The 16834-nt window shown below is 43.5% G+C and overlaps 1 protein-coding gene across 27 annotated transcripts in view; it reads left to right on the top strand.

Moving 5' to 3' along the window:
• APBA2 (amyloid beta precursor protein binding family A member 2) overlaps positions 1–16834 on the top strand; it is a 304744-nt gene that overhangs the window by 197460 nt on the left and 90450 nt on the right. For 21 of the 27 annotated variants that reach the window (XR_010590740.1, XR_010590738.1, XR_010590741.1 and 18 more), the window contains one exon: positions 3805–3924. Coding sequence is in view for 22 of the 27 variants with exons in the window: in XM_065558317.1 (XP_065414389.1) it covers positions 3805–3924 (120 nt within the window). In the remaining 5 variants the exon portion in view is untranslated. Of the gene's footprint in view, positions 1–3804; positions 3925–5897; positions 6902–16834 lie in introns of those variants that run through there. The other 6 variants (XR_010590742.1, XR_010590739.1, XM_065558318.1 and 3 more) reach the window with 1 other exon arrangement.

The following is a 16834-nucleotide window of genomic DNA, read 5'->3' as shown; positions in this document are numbered from 1 at the left end:
TCAAGCTGGAGTGGAGGGAAACAATCCATAGTTGGGACCCTCCTTCTGGATGATGCCATGGTACCCTCTCACACTGAGTATACCTCTCTGCAGGAGGGGACCGCTGTTACTATGAAGAGAGAGGTACACCTCTACCCCGATAGAACGCAACCCGATATAACACGAATTCGGATATAATGCGGTAAAGCAGCGGGGAGCCCCGGGCCCTTTAAAGCGCCACCCGAGTCCCGCTGCTTTACCGCGTTATATCTGAATTCGTGTGGCGCCCAGGGCCCTTTAAATCCCCACCCGAGCCCCACAGCCAGAGCTCTGGCGGTGATTTAAAAGGCCTGGGGCTCCTCACAGCAGCTGGAGCACTGGGCCCTTTAAATCCCCGTTGGGGCTCTGGCAGCCGGGCTTAGGTGGTGATTTAAAGGGCCAGAGGCTCCAGCCGCTGCAGGGAGTTCCGAGCCCTTTAAATCCCCATCCGAGCACCGCTGCCAGAGCTCCGGCGGTGATTTAAAGGGCCCGGGGCTCCCCGCAGCGGCTGGAGCACCAGGCCCTTTAAATCACAGCCGCGGAAGCCGGTCCAGTCCGGCACGGCGTACTGGCTCTTGCGGTACGCCATACTGGACCGAACCCTATATAATGGGGTCTCACCTATAAGGCGGTGAGATTTTTTGGCTCCTGAGGACCACGTTATATCGGGGTAGAAGTGTAATACTAATGGGGGAATTGATTACTAGAGATATAGTTGGTTAGTAAGTGACTGGGAGAACAGCATGGTGAATTGCCTGCTGGGTGCAAAGGTTGAGGTCCTCTCAAGACAGCAAGACAGACTTAGTTGCAGTGCTTCGGAGGAGCCAGTGGTCATGGTATATGTAGGTATGCATGACATAGGGAAATGTAGGAGAGAAAGATCCTGGAGGCCAAATTTAGGCTGCTACATAAGAGATTAAAGTCTAAGAACTCCACGGTAGCATTCTCTGAAACGCTTCCAGTTCTATGCACAGGGCCAGTTAGATGGGTAGAACTGCAGGGTCTCAATGTGTGGATGAGATGTTTGGAGGAGGGATTTAGGTTTGTTAGGAACTGGGGTACCTTTTTGGAAAGGAGGTGCCTATACAGGAAGGATGGGCAATGCCTAAACCAAAATGGAACCAGGTTACTGGAATGTAAACTTAAAAGCTCATAGAGGAGTTTTTAAATTAAGGGCTGGGGAAAAGCCAACAGAGGTAGGAGAAGCCTATGGTTCAGACAGACACATCCCTTAGAGGGAGGATTTATTAAAGTGGATATTTTATATCCTAGTAAAGAGGAGAAGAGAGAAGTTGATAAAGTACAGGTAGGAAATGAATAGAAAAAGTTCAACGAAAGAGAGTCCTATTCAATTACATCACATGAGGGCAGACAATTAAATATTGACAAATTTTATAAGTGCTTGTTTACAAGTGCTAGAAGTCTTAAGTACTGAGATGGGTGAAATTGAGTGCCTGGTATTACATGAGGATATTGGTAATTAGTTTCCCATAATCACAAAATTCCCAGTTGTAGTATTTAATTAAAAATACTGAAAAGGTCTCTATCTACACATCAGATCCCAGGGGATTTGTAGCAGACTCTAAGCACTATCCCAGTGGAACCTCTGTTATGTTTCTTCCCTAAAGTGATTTTGACCCAAACAGATGCCATTTTACCCATTCCATCACTTCTAATTTCTTTACAGTCTACCTTGCCATTAATGTACAATGCTGCTCCACCACCTTTTCCTTTACTTCTGTCTTTCCTGAACAGGACATAACTTCCATACCTGTATTCCGGTCATGACTACTATTTTACCATATTTTTGTTCTCCCTATATCCAGCACCAGTAGTTCTAGTTCCTTCATTTTGTTACCCAGGCTCCTTGCATTGATATACAGACATCTTATTTGTTTTTGCTTGGCTTCACCCAGATTCTTCGCCTGATTAGGTATAGTCGTTTTACTGCCAGTATTGCCTACCTCACTGTTACTGTCAGTGATGTTGGCACTGCCTTTCCTCTTGTTGTCTATTCTCCTACACTCTGTTGTTCCTTTATCCATTGCTGTATCCTCTTTTACTTGATTTTCCTCCTGGTTAATGTGTGAAGATTACATGAGTCTCTCCCAACCATCTCCCTCGAATTCTTAGTTTAAAGTTCTTCTAATGAGACGTGCCAACCTCCATCCCAGAAGTCTATTTCCCTCCCTACTCAGGTGGAGTCCATCCCATGAGAACAGTCCCTGTGAATGCCTCCCAGTGATTGACCATCCCAAAGCCTTCCTCATAGCACCACTGCCTGAGCTGTCTGTTGATCATCATAATCTTGTTTCACCTTCACTCTCCTTCTCTACAGACAGGTGGAATCCCAACCATAGAATCATAGAAGATTAGGGTTGGAAGAGACCTCAGGAGGTCATCTAGTCCAACCCCCTGCTCAAAGCAGGACCAATCCCAGTGTAGATCATCTGAGTCTCCCTTTCTTTAAGCGTCTTCCCCAGCCTGGCATAGTCTTCCTTGATGTTTCCAAGTGAGAATCTAGCAGTACCATTTGTTCCCACGTGAAGGACAATTAGTGGATCCTTTCCTGCTCCCATTAGGATCCTCTACAGCCTCATGTCCACATCCTCTATCTTAGCTCCCAGCAGACAGAACACTCATCTGTGCTTGGGATCAGCCCTGGTGACAGGTGGTCCGTTTTTCTTAATAGGGAGTCCCAGTCACATAGATCTGCCTCTTTCTGGAGTTGGTGCAATTCTCTGGCATTCCCCCTTTTGTTCTTTTTGGCTACAAATTGTCTTGTCTTCTGTTCCCCCTTGCAACCTTCTGAGGGCTCCTGGGGCTCTGAACTCTAGCTATCTCCATTGTCTCTTCCCCTCTTCTTGTAGACTAGTAGCTCTTCTCTTCTTCCTTGTTCTCCCAGCCTGCCTCTCCCTTTCATTTTCCAACTCAGCAAACCTGAGCCTCAGCTCTATTTCTCATTTACTAGCCTGTTTTTTCCTCAGCCTTGTTCTTATAATCATATGCTTCCACTGCCACTTTCCTTATCCAGCAATCTATCCTTACAGTTCTCTGATCCAGACTTGCAAGTCCTGAGGTTCCCCTTTAGCCTCCTCTTTCCTTTCCTCTGTTAGCCACTCAAATCCCCTTTGAAACTCAACCATAGTTTCTAGATGCATCTCCAAACTTTGGATCTTCTCTTCCAGTGGCCCTACCAGGTGGCATGTCATAAAAATGAAACATCTTTCAGGTACCCCCTCCATAATAATGTACATCCTACAGTTTCCACTTCCAGTCATCTTCATTGGGAACCAATCAGCACTACGACCCACAGTATTGCTAATGCTGTTGGAGGTGGTTCGGTGTTAATGATGGTTGGAAAATTTGAGATAATTTGTTAGAGCAAAGAAGGCCTTGGCCTCACTATCCCCTTTTGTAAAATGGAGATTACAGTATCTTATTATGAGACATGTTGAAGCTGCATCCTTTAATGATTATGAAGGGCTGTGAGATCCTTGCGTTGAAGGTACTATTTATATAAGAGTGAATTGTTATTGTTGGTAAGGTTTTGGGATGGCCAGCTGGACTAATAGTTTGGAAAGAGTCCCTGGCTTCTTTCCTCAGGATCAATAGGATAATTTTCATTTAGAGTGGCAGAATGTTCCTTCATAGGGGCAGTCCTATGTTAGTTGCAGCTGCAGGGGGAGAGGAATACAGGGTTTCACGCTCAGCAACGTCACATACTTCCAGTGAGCACCAGTTAGAACCACTTCAGAAAATGCTAACATTTGGGATATTTTTCAGGGTCTTAAGAACCAGACGCAGGTGAAACTGAACATTGTCAGCTGTCCTCCTGTTACAACCGTCCTCATAAAACGACCAGACCTGAAATACCAGCTGGGCTTCAGTGTACAGAATGGAATCGTAAGTTTGTACTTTAATTGTTTATGGCTTTTATGCGTGGAAACATGTTAAAAAGCTAAATAACTGGAATATTAAAAAAAACAAAAACATATTATGTACTTTTTATGCACTTTGAACCATTTGAGCTTCCTGGTTTATCAAGTAGCCTTGCAAGCAGTATATTTCAGAGGCAGATTGTTACATCTGTATGTTGTGGAGATAAGTGTGTGTGTGTAATGTTGTTTGTTGTAGCATGTACCCAAACACAAAGTAAACATTTGATTTTTAGGAGATTGGATGTCCTAGCATCTGTCTAGCAGAAGGAACAGATGGGAGGGTGAGAGAAGTAAAGTAGCAGTCAAGGATGTGACAGGCTGCTGATGTGGGGCATGCAGTGCAGTTAGGCTGTGCCAGTTGTTGAGGTCAGTGAGACCTAAAGTCACAAGCGTAAGTCCCATCCCTGAAGTATTCATTGCTGCTGATAGGCTTGAAGAGAAGGGGCTGTTCATAGCCAGTGAAAATTTGTGTAGAGCTTGTATGTGAGCTTGAGTCATAATCACTAAGACCATCATGCCATCAGGATATCTGTTTTCTGAGAATTCAGTTTGTCTGATCTGTACCCATATTCCACAAACACAGGACCTCTATTTTTCCATTTTGATCCCTTGATTTATCAAACCTTCTTATTAAATCTACTGTACGTCGACATCCTTAAATCTACTACCCCTTTGTCTGTGCTTCCTCTGATCTACTATATACGATGTGGTGCTATGCCCGGTAAAACCTTTTAATTAGTAATATAACTTTAAATGTTGTTTGTAACATCTGTGGTGCTTCCCTATTCTGGGAATAAAGAATATTGTAAATACACTGTAAATAAAAGTAGAAGCATTGAATGGCAAGTTTTAAAGATTGTGCCCAATGCACATGCAGTGGAACTTACTTACATTGGAGCCTGTGGAGAAAAGGGTTCATTTTCAGAGGAGTTTCACAATAAATAGAGCATCCACTATTTAAAAAAGGGAGCTAGGAATAAGCCTGCTTCTCATCTTCCACTACCCTGCCAGTATGATATCTTTTTGCCTACAACTGGCTCTTTTACTCTGTTGTTTAGCTCTGGTAGTGGGTTGGTTTTTTTTTTTTTTTGATCCTCTTACTTTTTTTATTTAGGGTATACATTTAATTTGAAAGGTTTCAGAGTAGCAGCCGTGTTAGTCTGTATCCGCAAAAAGAAGAACAGGAGGACTTGTGGCACCTTAGAGACTAACAAATTTATTAGAGCATAAGCTTTCGTGGACTACAGCCCACTTCTTCGGATGCATCCGAAGAAGTGGGCTGTAGTCCACGAAAGCTTATGCTCTAATAAATTTGTTAGTCTCTAAGGTGCCACAAGTCCTCCTGTTCTTCCATTTAATTTGAGCCTCTATTGTGGTGTTTTTAAATAGTTTCCATGCAGCTTGCAGGCATTTGTGTCTTGTGACTGTTTTTTTAAATTTCTGTTTAACTAGCCTCCTCATTTTTGTGTAGATCCCCCTTTTGAAGTTAAATGCTACTTGTGGTGGGTTTCTTTGGTATTTTCTCCCCTACGGGGATGTTACATTTAAATTACATTATGGTCACTGTTACTGGGTGGTTCAGCTATCTTCACCTCTTGGAGCAGATCATGTGATGAATTTAGGATCAAGTCAGGAAATGCCTCTCCCCTTGTGGGTCTAGGACTAGCTGCTTCAAGAAGCACACATTAATGTACTCAGTCTATCTGGAGATAGTTCAAATCCCCCATTATTATTGGGTTTTTGTTTTTGTAGCCTTTCTAATCTACCTGAGCATTTCACATGTCAGGGAGATCCTGGCCAGGTGGTCAGTAATATATTCCTATTGCTATACTCTGACTAGTCAAGCATAGAATTTCTGTCTGTAGAGATTCTTTGGTACAGTTTGATTCATTTAAGATTTTTTATTAAATTTGACTCTATGCTTTCTTTCACATATAGGGCCACTCCTGCACCAATGTGACCGCCTGTATATTTTGTACCGTTATTACTGTGTCCCATTGATAAGAGTTGTGCCACCAAGTTTCTGTAATACCTATTATATCAATGTTCTCATTGAATACCAGGCACTCAAGTTCACCCATCTTAGTATTTAGCCTTCTAGAATTGTATACAAGCACTTATAAAACTTGTCAATATTTAGTTGTCTGCTTTCATGTGATGTAACTGAATGAGAATCTCTTTCATTGGACTGTTTCTCTTCAGTTCCTACCTGTACTTCATCAACTTCTATCCTCTCCTCTTTACTAGGATATAGAGTATCCCCTTTAATAAATCCTCCCTTAAGGGATGTGTCTGTCTGAACCGTTTGCTTCTCCACACCTGTCAACTTTCACAGTTCCCCTCTGAATCCCTCCGAAGCAGTTCTGGAGTGAGCTTGGGCAGAATGGGGGAGTAATGGGCACAGATGGGAGCATGTGAAACATTTCTCCCAACTACAGTCAGAGAAGCTAATACAGACTGAGGCACAGTCTGTATTTCTCTCCCCCTCGCCACTTCCTCACCTCCTTCATCTCCACACACTTACCACCCTAACTGAATTGTCAGTGTCACAGCTGTTTCAGTCCATGGTGGTTTGGCTCCACCTAGTGGACATTTACCATGTTCACCATTTGGTGTATGGTCATAATTCAGTTTGAGTTAGTCTCAACATTCACAATTACCAAATTCACGAAACAAGTCTCCGCATTTATAGTAAGCAGTGAAGAATAAGAAGGCCCTGCAATGCAATTCAGTTATGAAAAGTCACAATTTGGATGTGAAGGCCAAGAACAACTGGCACACGTACTCTAAGTTTGATTTATATTTTAAAATATGTGCCTTTAATAATGTAACTCTCTTATCATTTGACTCTTTGCATTTTAAAAAGTAGAATTTTCTAATTACTAGATATGTGATTATAAAGGATCACTGGGCTCAAAAAAACAACAACAAAAAACACAAAACACAGGCACTTTTTCCTCTTGATTCAGCATTAGCTTAGAGAAGGGATAACTTGCCTGAATGGCTGTAATTAAATGTCCTCCACTTCAGTGCCATTATCTTGTTATGCATGCATCTGCTAGTTATTTACATGCCTCATCAGAACACAGGCTTGCTGTATTTGCTTTCATTCTGCTTATCTCCTTTGTGCAGGATGTAAAGCCATTACATTCCTGAATGGTCTGTAAACAACCTGAATGTATTTAAAAAAAAAAAAAAAAAGCTTTTTAGGCTGGGTTTTGTTCCCATAGCACATCAGACAGACGTGTACGGTTGGGAAGGATGAAAAGCAGGCAACTGCAGCGCTTCCCTATCTCTGTAGGATTTAATTTCCTTGCTCAATGCAGAGCTGTGCTCTGGGAGACACTTTCTGGTGCTCTGCAAACAGTTGGCTGGTCAGGTTGTGCTAGCTTCCCTGGTTTCCAGCTGAGGGAACTGGAGCAAATGGAAGGAGATGAAAGGAGCAGAAGTAGAAAGTGTAGAACAAAAGCAAACCGTTCTTGCTCCAAAGTCAGCTAAAAATGCATATGTGATGGAAGACGTGGCTGTAGTTGCCACAGAGATGCTGTGTCATCATGAATGGGGAGGGAGGTGAACATGAGACAATCTCTCTCAAGATGTGGTTCACCATTTGTGCAAAAGCTTGGGAGCAACTTGCTTAGAAATGATGAAGGCATTTAAATGTAATAATTCCCCTCTAAAGGGGCATTATGTTTGTGGTTCATGGGTTATATCAGGTTGGTGTGTGTCCAGTCCTATCTTTACTATTGATATTTATCACTTTTCATCTATAATTTCAAAGCTCTTTACAAAAGAGGGGTTCTGTTTTAAAAGTGCAGTAAAATGGCTGTAATTTAGCAAGTGATTAATATTTTATTTTTTCCTTCATCTTACGCTTATATGTAGGGAATTCCCCCTTTCATGTATATTTAAGATATACACTTAACAAAATGTGTGCTGCAGGATTTAAATACATGCAGTACCTAACATTCAAAATTATTTCAGTGAAAAAATAAATGCTGTATCAGGGTTTAGCCATTTGCTCTGAATAAATGGTTGAAGAGCAAAGAATTTAACTGGCAGAGTTTTACTCTTAATATATTCCTGTCCAGTACACAGTGGGAAAACTGGAATAAAATTAGTTATTTATGTAAGTGCTAAGGTTTTCCCTGTATTACAGCTTGTCACTTAACACAGTGGAAAATCTGTAACAGATGAAAAAAAACATACAGATTTAGTTCTATCTTTGTTCTGCTACTCCCCCCCACCCCCATTCCTCCAGAAAATAGGATATAGGCCAGAGGTGAGTAAACTACGGCCCGCAGGCCACATTGGGTCCGTGGGACCCTCCTGCCCGGCCCCTGAGCTCCTGGCCCTGGAGGCTAGCCCCCGGCCCCTCCCCCGCTGCTCCCCCTCCCTCGCAGCCTCAGCTCACTGTGCCGCCAGCGCAATGCTCTGGGTGGCGGGGCTGCGAGCTCCTGGGGCAGCACAGCTGCAGAGCCCGGCCTGACCCAGTGCTCTGTGCTGCACGGTGGTGTGGCTGGCTCCCGTGGCTGCCTGTCCTGGCGCTCTGGGCGGCGCAGCTGTAGCGCCACCAGTCACCGGTGCTCCAGGCAGCGCGGTAAGGGGGTAGGGGAGTTCGGGGTGGTAGTGGTCAGGGGGTGGGGTTGTGGCTAGTGGTTGGGGCGGTCAGAGGGCGGGGAACAGGGGGGTTGAATGGGGGTAGGGATCCCCAGGGGGCAGTCAGGAAGGAGGGGGTTTGGATGGGGCAGTGGGGGGCAGTCAGGGGCAGGGGTTCCGCAGGCAGTCAGGGGATAGGGAACAGGGGTGTGTGTGGATGGGGCAGAGGTCCCGGGGGGCGAGAAGCAGGGGGAGTTGGATAGGGGTTGGGGGCCAGGCAATACAATTTCGGAAACCCAATACGGCCCTCAGGCCAAAAAGTTTGCCCGCCCCTGATATAGGCTCTTGATCACAAGAATTAGATCCAGATCAATCATGCTTTATTTAATCATCTCTGGGGCTGTCACCATGTTCAACAAATACAGCAAACTATAAACATCCTGGCTCAGTACACCTTTGCCTGAACTTACTTAATGGTAGTACCCCTTTTCTGAACTTGTCAATTGAATCTGGTACTGTGGCCACATGGACTACATGGGGTATGCTGCCATGTATCTTGAATTCTGATGGAAGCTTAACAAGTTAGAATGCTAAATTTTCTGGTTTTGGTTGTATTCATTCTGGAGATGGATTCAGATCAATATGACTTTATTAGCTATTTTTGGGGAAGGGAGGGGTGATTTTGGGGTAGCATATTTTAGCCCAGGATGCTTATGCTCTCTACAGTATGAATCTAGTCTCCTTGTCAGCATGTTTTTTAGTTGTAGTTTGTTGTTCTTGTCCTTTTTTTCACTCACATTGATGCAATGGACAAAGAGTTGCAGAACGAGGGAACAAATCAGCATATTGTTGTTCTAGATCCATTCCCGTTTTTGTCCATTGTATTAATACTTATACTATACAATGAAAACAAATGGTCTTTCTGATACAATTACCTATATTTAAATGGCCCTTTTGGCTTATTGTGTCCTGATAATAAGCATTGGAAAGATGCTGCTGTTGTCATGATAAACCATAACAGATTACATATTGCTATCTACAATAAATTATTGCTTTAACAGCATTCTCTCTGGCTGCTTTGCAGAATATGCCCCTTAATAAAGATGATTAGCTGTTTAAAGTAGATCGTTATTTTTAGATTTCAGTTCTGTCTGGTGTTCGTGTAGGCCCTAAATGGTACATAGGCTTTGTGTTGGCTTTATACATGGGGTGAATTGCACCTGTTGCTATCTAAGTCCATTGTGCCAGTCAGTGCTGGATTTTCCTGGGCCATCTGGGAAGAAGTATGTCATTCTCCACCCAGCTCCCTTCCCACATATAAAGAGGTCACCCCTCACCTCCATGTGCCCATGGTGCCCCATTTGCCCGAAACCCTCACCCACTCACCTGTTTGTGAGGCTGCACGGCCTCTGCTGGACCAACGCCTGGCCTGGATTAGGAAGCCAGGAGGTGGAGCCAAAGCACAACTTTCTAAGCAGTGTGCGGGATAAGGCAGTTAGGCCATTCATTCTTTCCCCACTGGTGCGGGATTAGATGCAATGAAGAATTGAAGTGATCCTCTGAGCAGCATCTGTCTGTTTGTGTGGTGTGGGGGCCCTATTACACACATGCCTAATGCTGCCACTGTCTTTAATTCATGAGACACAGGTTCACACTCTACAATCAGGCTCACCCCATTGTCACTGTATGGTTTCCTCTGAGGAACTAATGTTGCTTAACTTCCTAGTTACCAGAGAGTGTTCATTACAGTGGTGCATTCAGCATTTCCCCCCACTGAGACTGAGTGCTTCTCCTCTGCAATGGGCCCTGCCTCCAATAGCCAGAGACTGAGGAGCCCAAAAGGCTGTCTTGCAAATACAGGAGCAGCGGCATGGGCCAGTGCTTAAAGCACAGAACTTGAGATAGAAAGATCTGTGCCTATAGTTATGGTTCTGTTGACACTGACCAAGTGCAAGGCATGGTCCTTGTCCTGGTTAGATCAGATTCTAAAATGAGGGTAAAATATTACTGCTTTCCCTCACTGCTTTCCTATTGTGAAGGCTTTTAATTCTCTGATGTTTGTAAAGCTCTATCAGAGCATCAGATGGAACATGCCACAGAAATGCAGACTTATCATTGCCTTTGTGCTTCAGGGCTGACCGTTCACCTTTCCGTTTGCTTCTGAAGCGTGTACTGTAAGTGGACCTGTTGTCTGCAGTTTTTTATAGTGAGGAAAATGTATTTACAGGGTTCTTTGGGCACATGATGGCTTTTTCCTGTCTGATTATTATGTACAAATCCCCCATGGCAGGTAATAAACTTCTAATTTTATTGAAAAATCTTTTTTTTGATAAGAGAGCTGGACTAAATGGATGTACTGCAGTCTGGAGGATTTTGTCATCTGTATGATTAGAAGGTAAAAACTGTCTGTAAAATGATATGTTCTGTGGGAGTGAAATCAAGGTTGCAATTCTGTGGATGGCTCTGCTGGCTCCTTTAACCATGAAAGGGTCGCTGAAGTGATTTATGAACCACAGCAGAACCCTGAGATCTAATTACAGCCCATGCGTTCGATGGCACCACTCACACTGTTATTTACAATACAGACGAAAATACCTTTCAAAAGGCTGAAGGAGGCTGCTTTCACAAACAAGGAGCAATGGCTAGAGAGGCATTTTCTCTCCCTTATATTGCGTGAGCTTTGACAGAATAGGAAAGGATTCCATTGTTTGTGGCATTGTATTTAGAGAGAGAGGGTTCTAAGGAAATTGTCAATATTGTGAGGCTATTTTTCATCCACAAAAAGCCTTTCAACTCAGGCACTTCCACTGCTTCCAGCTTGCCCCATTGCCAGTGTATCGTGACTGTATCTGAATTAGACTGCAAAGTCCTTGGGGCACATACCATGTTTTATTATGCTTATATTTAGCACTGAACAAAATGCTCAGAGCTCAACAAATAAATAATAATAATGCTTGACATGTGGTTATAATAAGGATAGTGACTGCAAAAATTGCCATCATGGGATTCTATACAATATTGATTCTTTCTCTGCTAGGATCACCTTTTTTTCTCAATTTATAAATCAAAAGACAATTTTACTATTTTCTCAGTTTACAAAAGATAAACCCGTTCAGTTTTTAAAATCTCAACTCTGCTAACTGCGCCTCCGATATACAAAATCAAGCCGTGCCCTTCCTGCCTCTTACCAGGAGACAGAATAGACCCCAGCACAGTCTTCTGCACAGTGTTGACTATGAAAAAAGACAAAATGTACTACATTTCCTACCCGACTGTAGCTGATATACCGCTGTTACTTGGCTGTTAGAATTAGAGAGGGGTGAGTGTGGTATCTCAGGGCTTGTCTACACTACCGCGCAGGGTCGATCTAAGATACACAACTTCAGCTACATGAATAGCGTAGCTGAAGTCGACGTACTTAGAGCTAATTACCGCGGTGTCTTCACTGTAGTAAGTCGACAGCTGACACTCTCCCGTCGACTCCGCTTGCGCTTCTCGTTCTCGTGGAGTATTGGAGTCGATGGGAGAGTGCTCAGCGGTCGATTTATCATGTCTATATAGACGTGATAAATTGACCCCTGCTGGATTGATCGCTGCCCGCCGATCCGGCGGGTAGTGTAGACAAGACCTCATATACTGCTGTTTGGGAACTGCTTGTAAATGTTTTTGTAGTGGTGATCACTGTTGCTGTCTTGGCTCTGCACTGCTTTGTTTAGAGCAGTAGAGTAAGGAGATATGTCAGTCACATGAAAGGAAAACTATTGACTTGGTGCCATTGTGATGTATTTATTTTTCTGTCCATCTCTAAGAATTTCTGTCTTAATGTAAAATCTGTGTCTTTGTTCCTGTTCCAAATATGCATTGTATTTTTTTCTTGGACTATGAAGGGCCAAATTTTTGGCCTCCCTTCATGTGCATGCAATATAAGTGTACCTGATTAAATAAAATAGTTATGCAGTATAGAGAATTGCACTCCATTCCAAGCAGGGCATAGGGATTTTGCACTTCTTTGGAATTTTATTCATCTGAAAAGGGGCATATTGTAAGCAAGAGTAATCTAGATTTATCTGAGTGAGCTGAATATTCATGTATGCAGCTAGACTTTGGGGTTAGGATCACAAGTCTCCAACTGGGGCAGGCCTGCCTTGAGAGCAAAGTATTAGCTAGCTAAGTCTCCATTGGGGTGGGGTAGATGAAATGCAGGTGGGGTAATTAATTAATAGATCCATGGTGGTGTAGTATAGTAGGTATTACTAGAGCTAGTTCAGAGCTTCTGGTACAGAAGGAGAGCTACTGCTTTGAAGGTCAGCCTCCACTCTGTTCTTATTCCCGGTGCGATCTGTGAAGTAGGACTGCCGGCTGGATATGTGGTGTGGACCATGTGGCAATGGGCTGATGTGACTCACCCGGACCAGGACACAAAACACAAGGGATTCTGATTTTACAGGTGAAAGGCAATGATTGGGGTAGAGAGATGTCCTTTCTGGAGCTTCAGAGGCGCTTAAGGCTGGGGCAGGTCCATGTGCACAGAAGCCAGGAACAAGACTGATTGATTTAGTGCTCAAAGCAGATTTGTTTTTAGATAGGGGAATTCCATATTTAGACCATAGCCCATTCTGGCAAATTGTCAAAATTCTCTTTTGGGGGCATGTGCATGACATAATCCCTTCCAGGTCTATTAATTGTAATTTAGCTGAGTTGTGTGTGCGTGAATAAGAGCACGCTAGTGGCCTAATAGCAGTTCTCTCCATCTCCCTGAAAAGTGGGCTGATGCCAGTTAGTTTTGGTCCGGTGCTTTCTAGTTTCAGGTTCGTTACTCTTAGAAGGTGTAGCTAAAACTATTTCCCTTTCCCATCTCCAACATCTTTTAAGATTTTTTTCCCTCCCTGAAGTAGTATATGTAAATCAAAATTTCTTCCTGGAAAAATATGATGTGCTATAAGGGACAAATGGTCTGTTAGTGTGTGTTTATATCATCAGACTTTTTATTAATTTTAGAACCGCTTGGGCAAACATTAATGGGTTGCACAAATGAGACTACTGGAGGTCTAAGCTTTGCAGGATGCAGCAGAGATAATTGGAGCACCTGGACTTCCTAGGATAGGCCTAGTCTAGACTAGGGTTCCTGATCCTGTGCTGAGTGCCTCCAATGCCAATCTAGACACTCCACAAAAGTCTATTCCATGATACAAATGATTATAGTTTCCCCTATGCTGAGTCCTAACTATATTGAGAACTAAGCTGAGCCCTAGGGTAAACTACAAACCTGTGATTATCTTGTCTGACCTCCCCAGTGACCTTTTCCTCCCTGCCAGACTGCCAGCTGCTCCTTTTGAATCAGACACATAGGACATGTTAAAAAGCCTTTTCTTCTTGACTTTAATGAAACTTGAAACTTCAGCACTGGTGTAACATCCGACCGTACAAGTTGCTTTTAAATTCCTTTGCTGCAGGGGAGTCTTGATGAGTGACCATTCTAATCGAAACTAAAAATAAAAATGGGAGAGAGATGAAGTAGGAAGCTGTTCTTTTCAGTATATTTCAGAACAAATATTTTCTGACAGCTGACAGACGTGCCATTTTTTCTCTCTCTCATGTTTTGTATTGTATTTTTCACAAGATTGTTAAGGTAGACAATCAGCTGAAAAAAAAGTAAATTTAAACAAAGTTCCTCTAAATGTAAATCTGTTGAAGGACTCCACCTATCATACCATTTCCAATCTCTTTACTAATCCCTATTGTACTATACTCCCCATCCCCCCTTCCCACTCCCAGCCCGGAATTGAAACTGTGAAAGGGATTTTGTTCAGTATTTTTACAATCACATACTTCGTAAGGGACCTCCACTCTGAATTAATGATTCTTTTTACAGCCTGTCTCAGTCCTCTTCTTGTAGTAACTGGACCCAGGCTGGGTCCCACAGGCTTCTAAGTCAAGTGGGTCAGAGTGAGTCTACTCACTGGTCATAGCTCTGGGTCTCTAAGGTGCACTCCCTAGCTCAGATCTCTTGCGTGAGCCATTCCCTGAGACATGGGACGCCACAGTCTGACTAACTCAGATCCTGGAATTACTGCCTCAAATAGGGTGACCAGATGTCCTGATTTTATAGGGACAGTCCTGATTTTTTTTTTGGGGGGGGGGGGGGGGAAGGTTCTTATGTAGGCTTCTATTACCCCCCACCCTCTGTCCCAATTTTTCACATTTGCTGTCTGGTCACCCTAGCTTCAAACCTCCTGAACACCTTAGTTGTTTATACATGTTCCTCCAGAATTTCACCAGTTTAAACCCATGACAGGGAGGCAAGGGACACAGCCTTAGCAAAGTAATTTCTTAACCACAGTCACATCATTTAAAAAAAAACAACACCACAGAGTTACAGATCTTTGTACAATAATAGAAGTCCCAAGATGCAGCCTCCCACCGCCTTTAATCTTACCCCTTGTGTGAATCAGGTCTTGCCAACATTTCAGGCTAAGCAGAGTCCCCCCTGTCTTCTCCCTCTCCAGCTTGGTCTTCATTGTGGCAATGGATGGTCCCCCCTCAGAGAAGCACCCCTCCTTAAATTCAGTCTCTGTCCCTTTTTGCCAGGTGTTCCATAGGCTTGCTTGTGTCCTGTCCCTCTCCAGGCGCCTGTGTAGAGTCCATTGTTCCATGGGCATGGTCCGGCAGTTGAGAGAGAATCTGACTCAAATGGCCCTAGTATATTGTCTTGATGGCCTCTTAGAGATTGTCCTTCACCAAGGCATCGAGCACCTTTCCTGGTCAGAGTAGCTGACTGCAATATATCATAGTAACATTGCTTTGGGCAAAGTTAGACAGGAGTTCAGCACATAACATAAAATGGATGTGCTAATTCAAAATGGGGGATTCAGTACAAATAGAAATCACAATAGGACTCAGACCTGAATATCCCACTCTGCCACAATCATCATTTCACCACTTAAACAGGGCCTCCAGAACCACATATTGGCAAAAATCTCCTCCATTCAAATGGTTCCTATGGGTGCTCTTTAGCAGATTTGCTGCATTCAGCACTGAGTGACTTTCTATCTTTATGTGGCAATGGAAATGTAGTCTGATTAAGGACTGCAGCATTTAAATAATTATTATTTCTTGTGGTCTGTTTATTTCTTTTTGTGACCTTTTAAATCTGTTCTGTTTTTGTTGGTTAAAGATTTCATTTTAGATTTAAAGGGATGCTGGCAGCTTAAATACATATTAAAAGCAAAAACGTTTTCACATACGTCACCAAATTGTCACCAAAATAATAGATGCAGTGACAGAACTTACACTTGGTCATTAGGTTTCCTGCAGATTACTTAGGACAGATTTTTAAAAAGTCGCCACTATTGGTTCTGAAGACAGGAAGAAAGATAACTGAATACAGTCATATGGGGGCTCAATCTAAAAGTAGCTTTTTAAAATTTTGAAACTTGAAAAGCTTTGACCAACTCTATAAAATAGTCAACATTTCTTCTTCCATCAGAGGCCTGTGTAAATGAGAACATAGTCCCAGGTCAATTCTTATGGCCAGGTATACACATCACCCAAAAAATTCCTCCTGTACCTGCCAGCCTTGGGGAGTCTAATGATGGAATCTGTCAGGATGCCAAGCTATCCTCTTGTCATTAGCAGTGATCTAGGACATTGGCTCTCAACCTTTCCAGATTACTGTACCCCTTTCAAGAGTCTGATTTGTCTTGCGTACCCCCAAGTTTCACCTCACTTAAAAACTACCTGTGTACAAAATCAGACAAAAGTGTCCCAGCCCACTAGTACTGAAAAATTGCTTAATTTCTCATTTTTACCATATAATTCTAAAATAAATCAAACAAGTCATTTTCTGTATGAAATTTTAGTTTGTACTACTTCACTAGTGCTTTTTATGTAGCCTGTTGTAAAACTAGGCAAATATCTAGATGAGTTGATGTACCTCCTGGAAGATCTCTGCGTACCTCCTGGGTGAGAACCACTAAGGTAGGAAGAACAGTGCTAAAGTATGTTCATAGGCACCGACTTCCCCTCTTCGCGGTGGGTGCTCGACCTGGCCCTGCCCCTGCACCACCCTCAACTCGCTCCCATTCCACCCCTTCCCCCAAGTCCCCATCCCTTCTCCGCCTCCTCCCCTGAGCGCACCACATCCCTGCTCCTCCCCCCACCCTGGGTAAGTCCTAAGCGCCGCCAAACAGCTGTTAGGCGGCGGGGGCGGAGGGACGGGAAGTGCTTGGAGAGAGGGTGAGGAGCAGGGACGCGGTGTGCTTGGGAGGGGGGAGGAG

The sequence above is a fragment of the Chrysemys picta genome, chromosome 10 (assembly GCF_011386835.1).
Source record: "Chrysemys picta bellii isolate R12L10 chromosome 10, ASM1138683v2, whole genome shotgun sequence".
In the NCBI taxonomy this organism is placed as follows: Eukaryota; Metazoa; Chordata; order Testudines; family Emydidae; genus Chrysemys; species Chrysemys picta.
The sequence above is the reverse complement of the archived record's forward strand: the minus strand, read 5'-3'. Positions and strand labels throughout refer to the sequence as shown.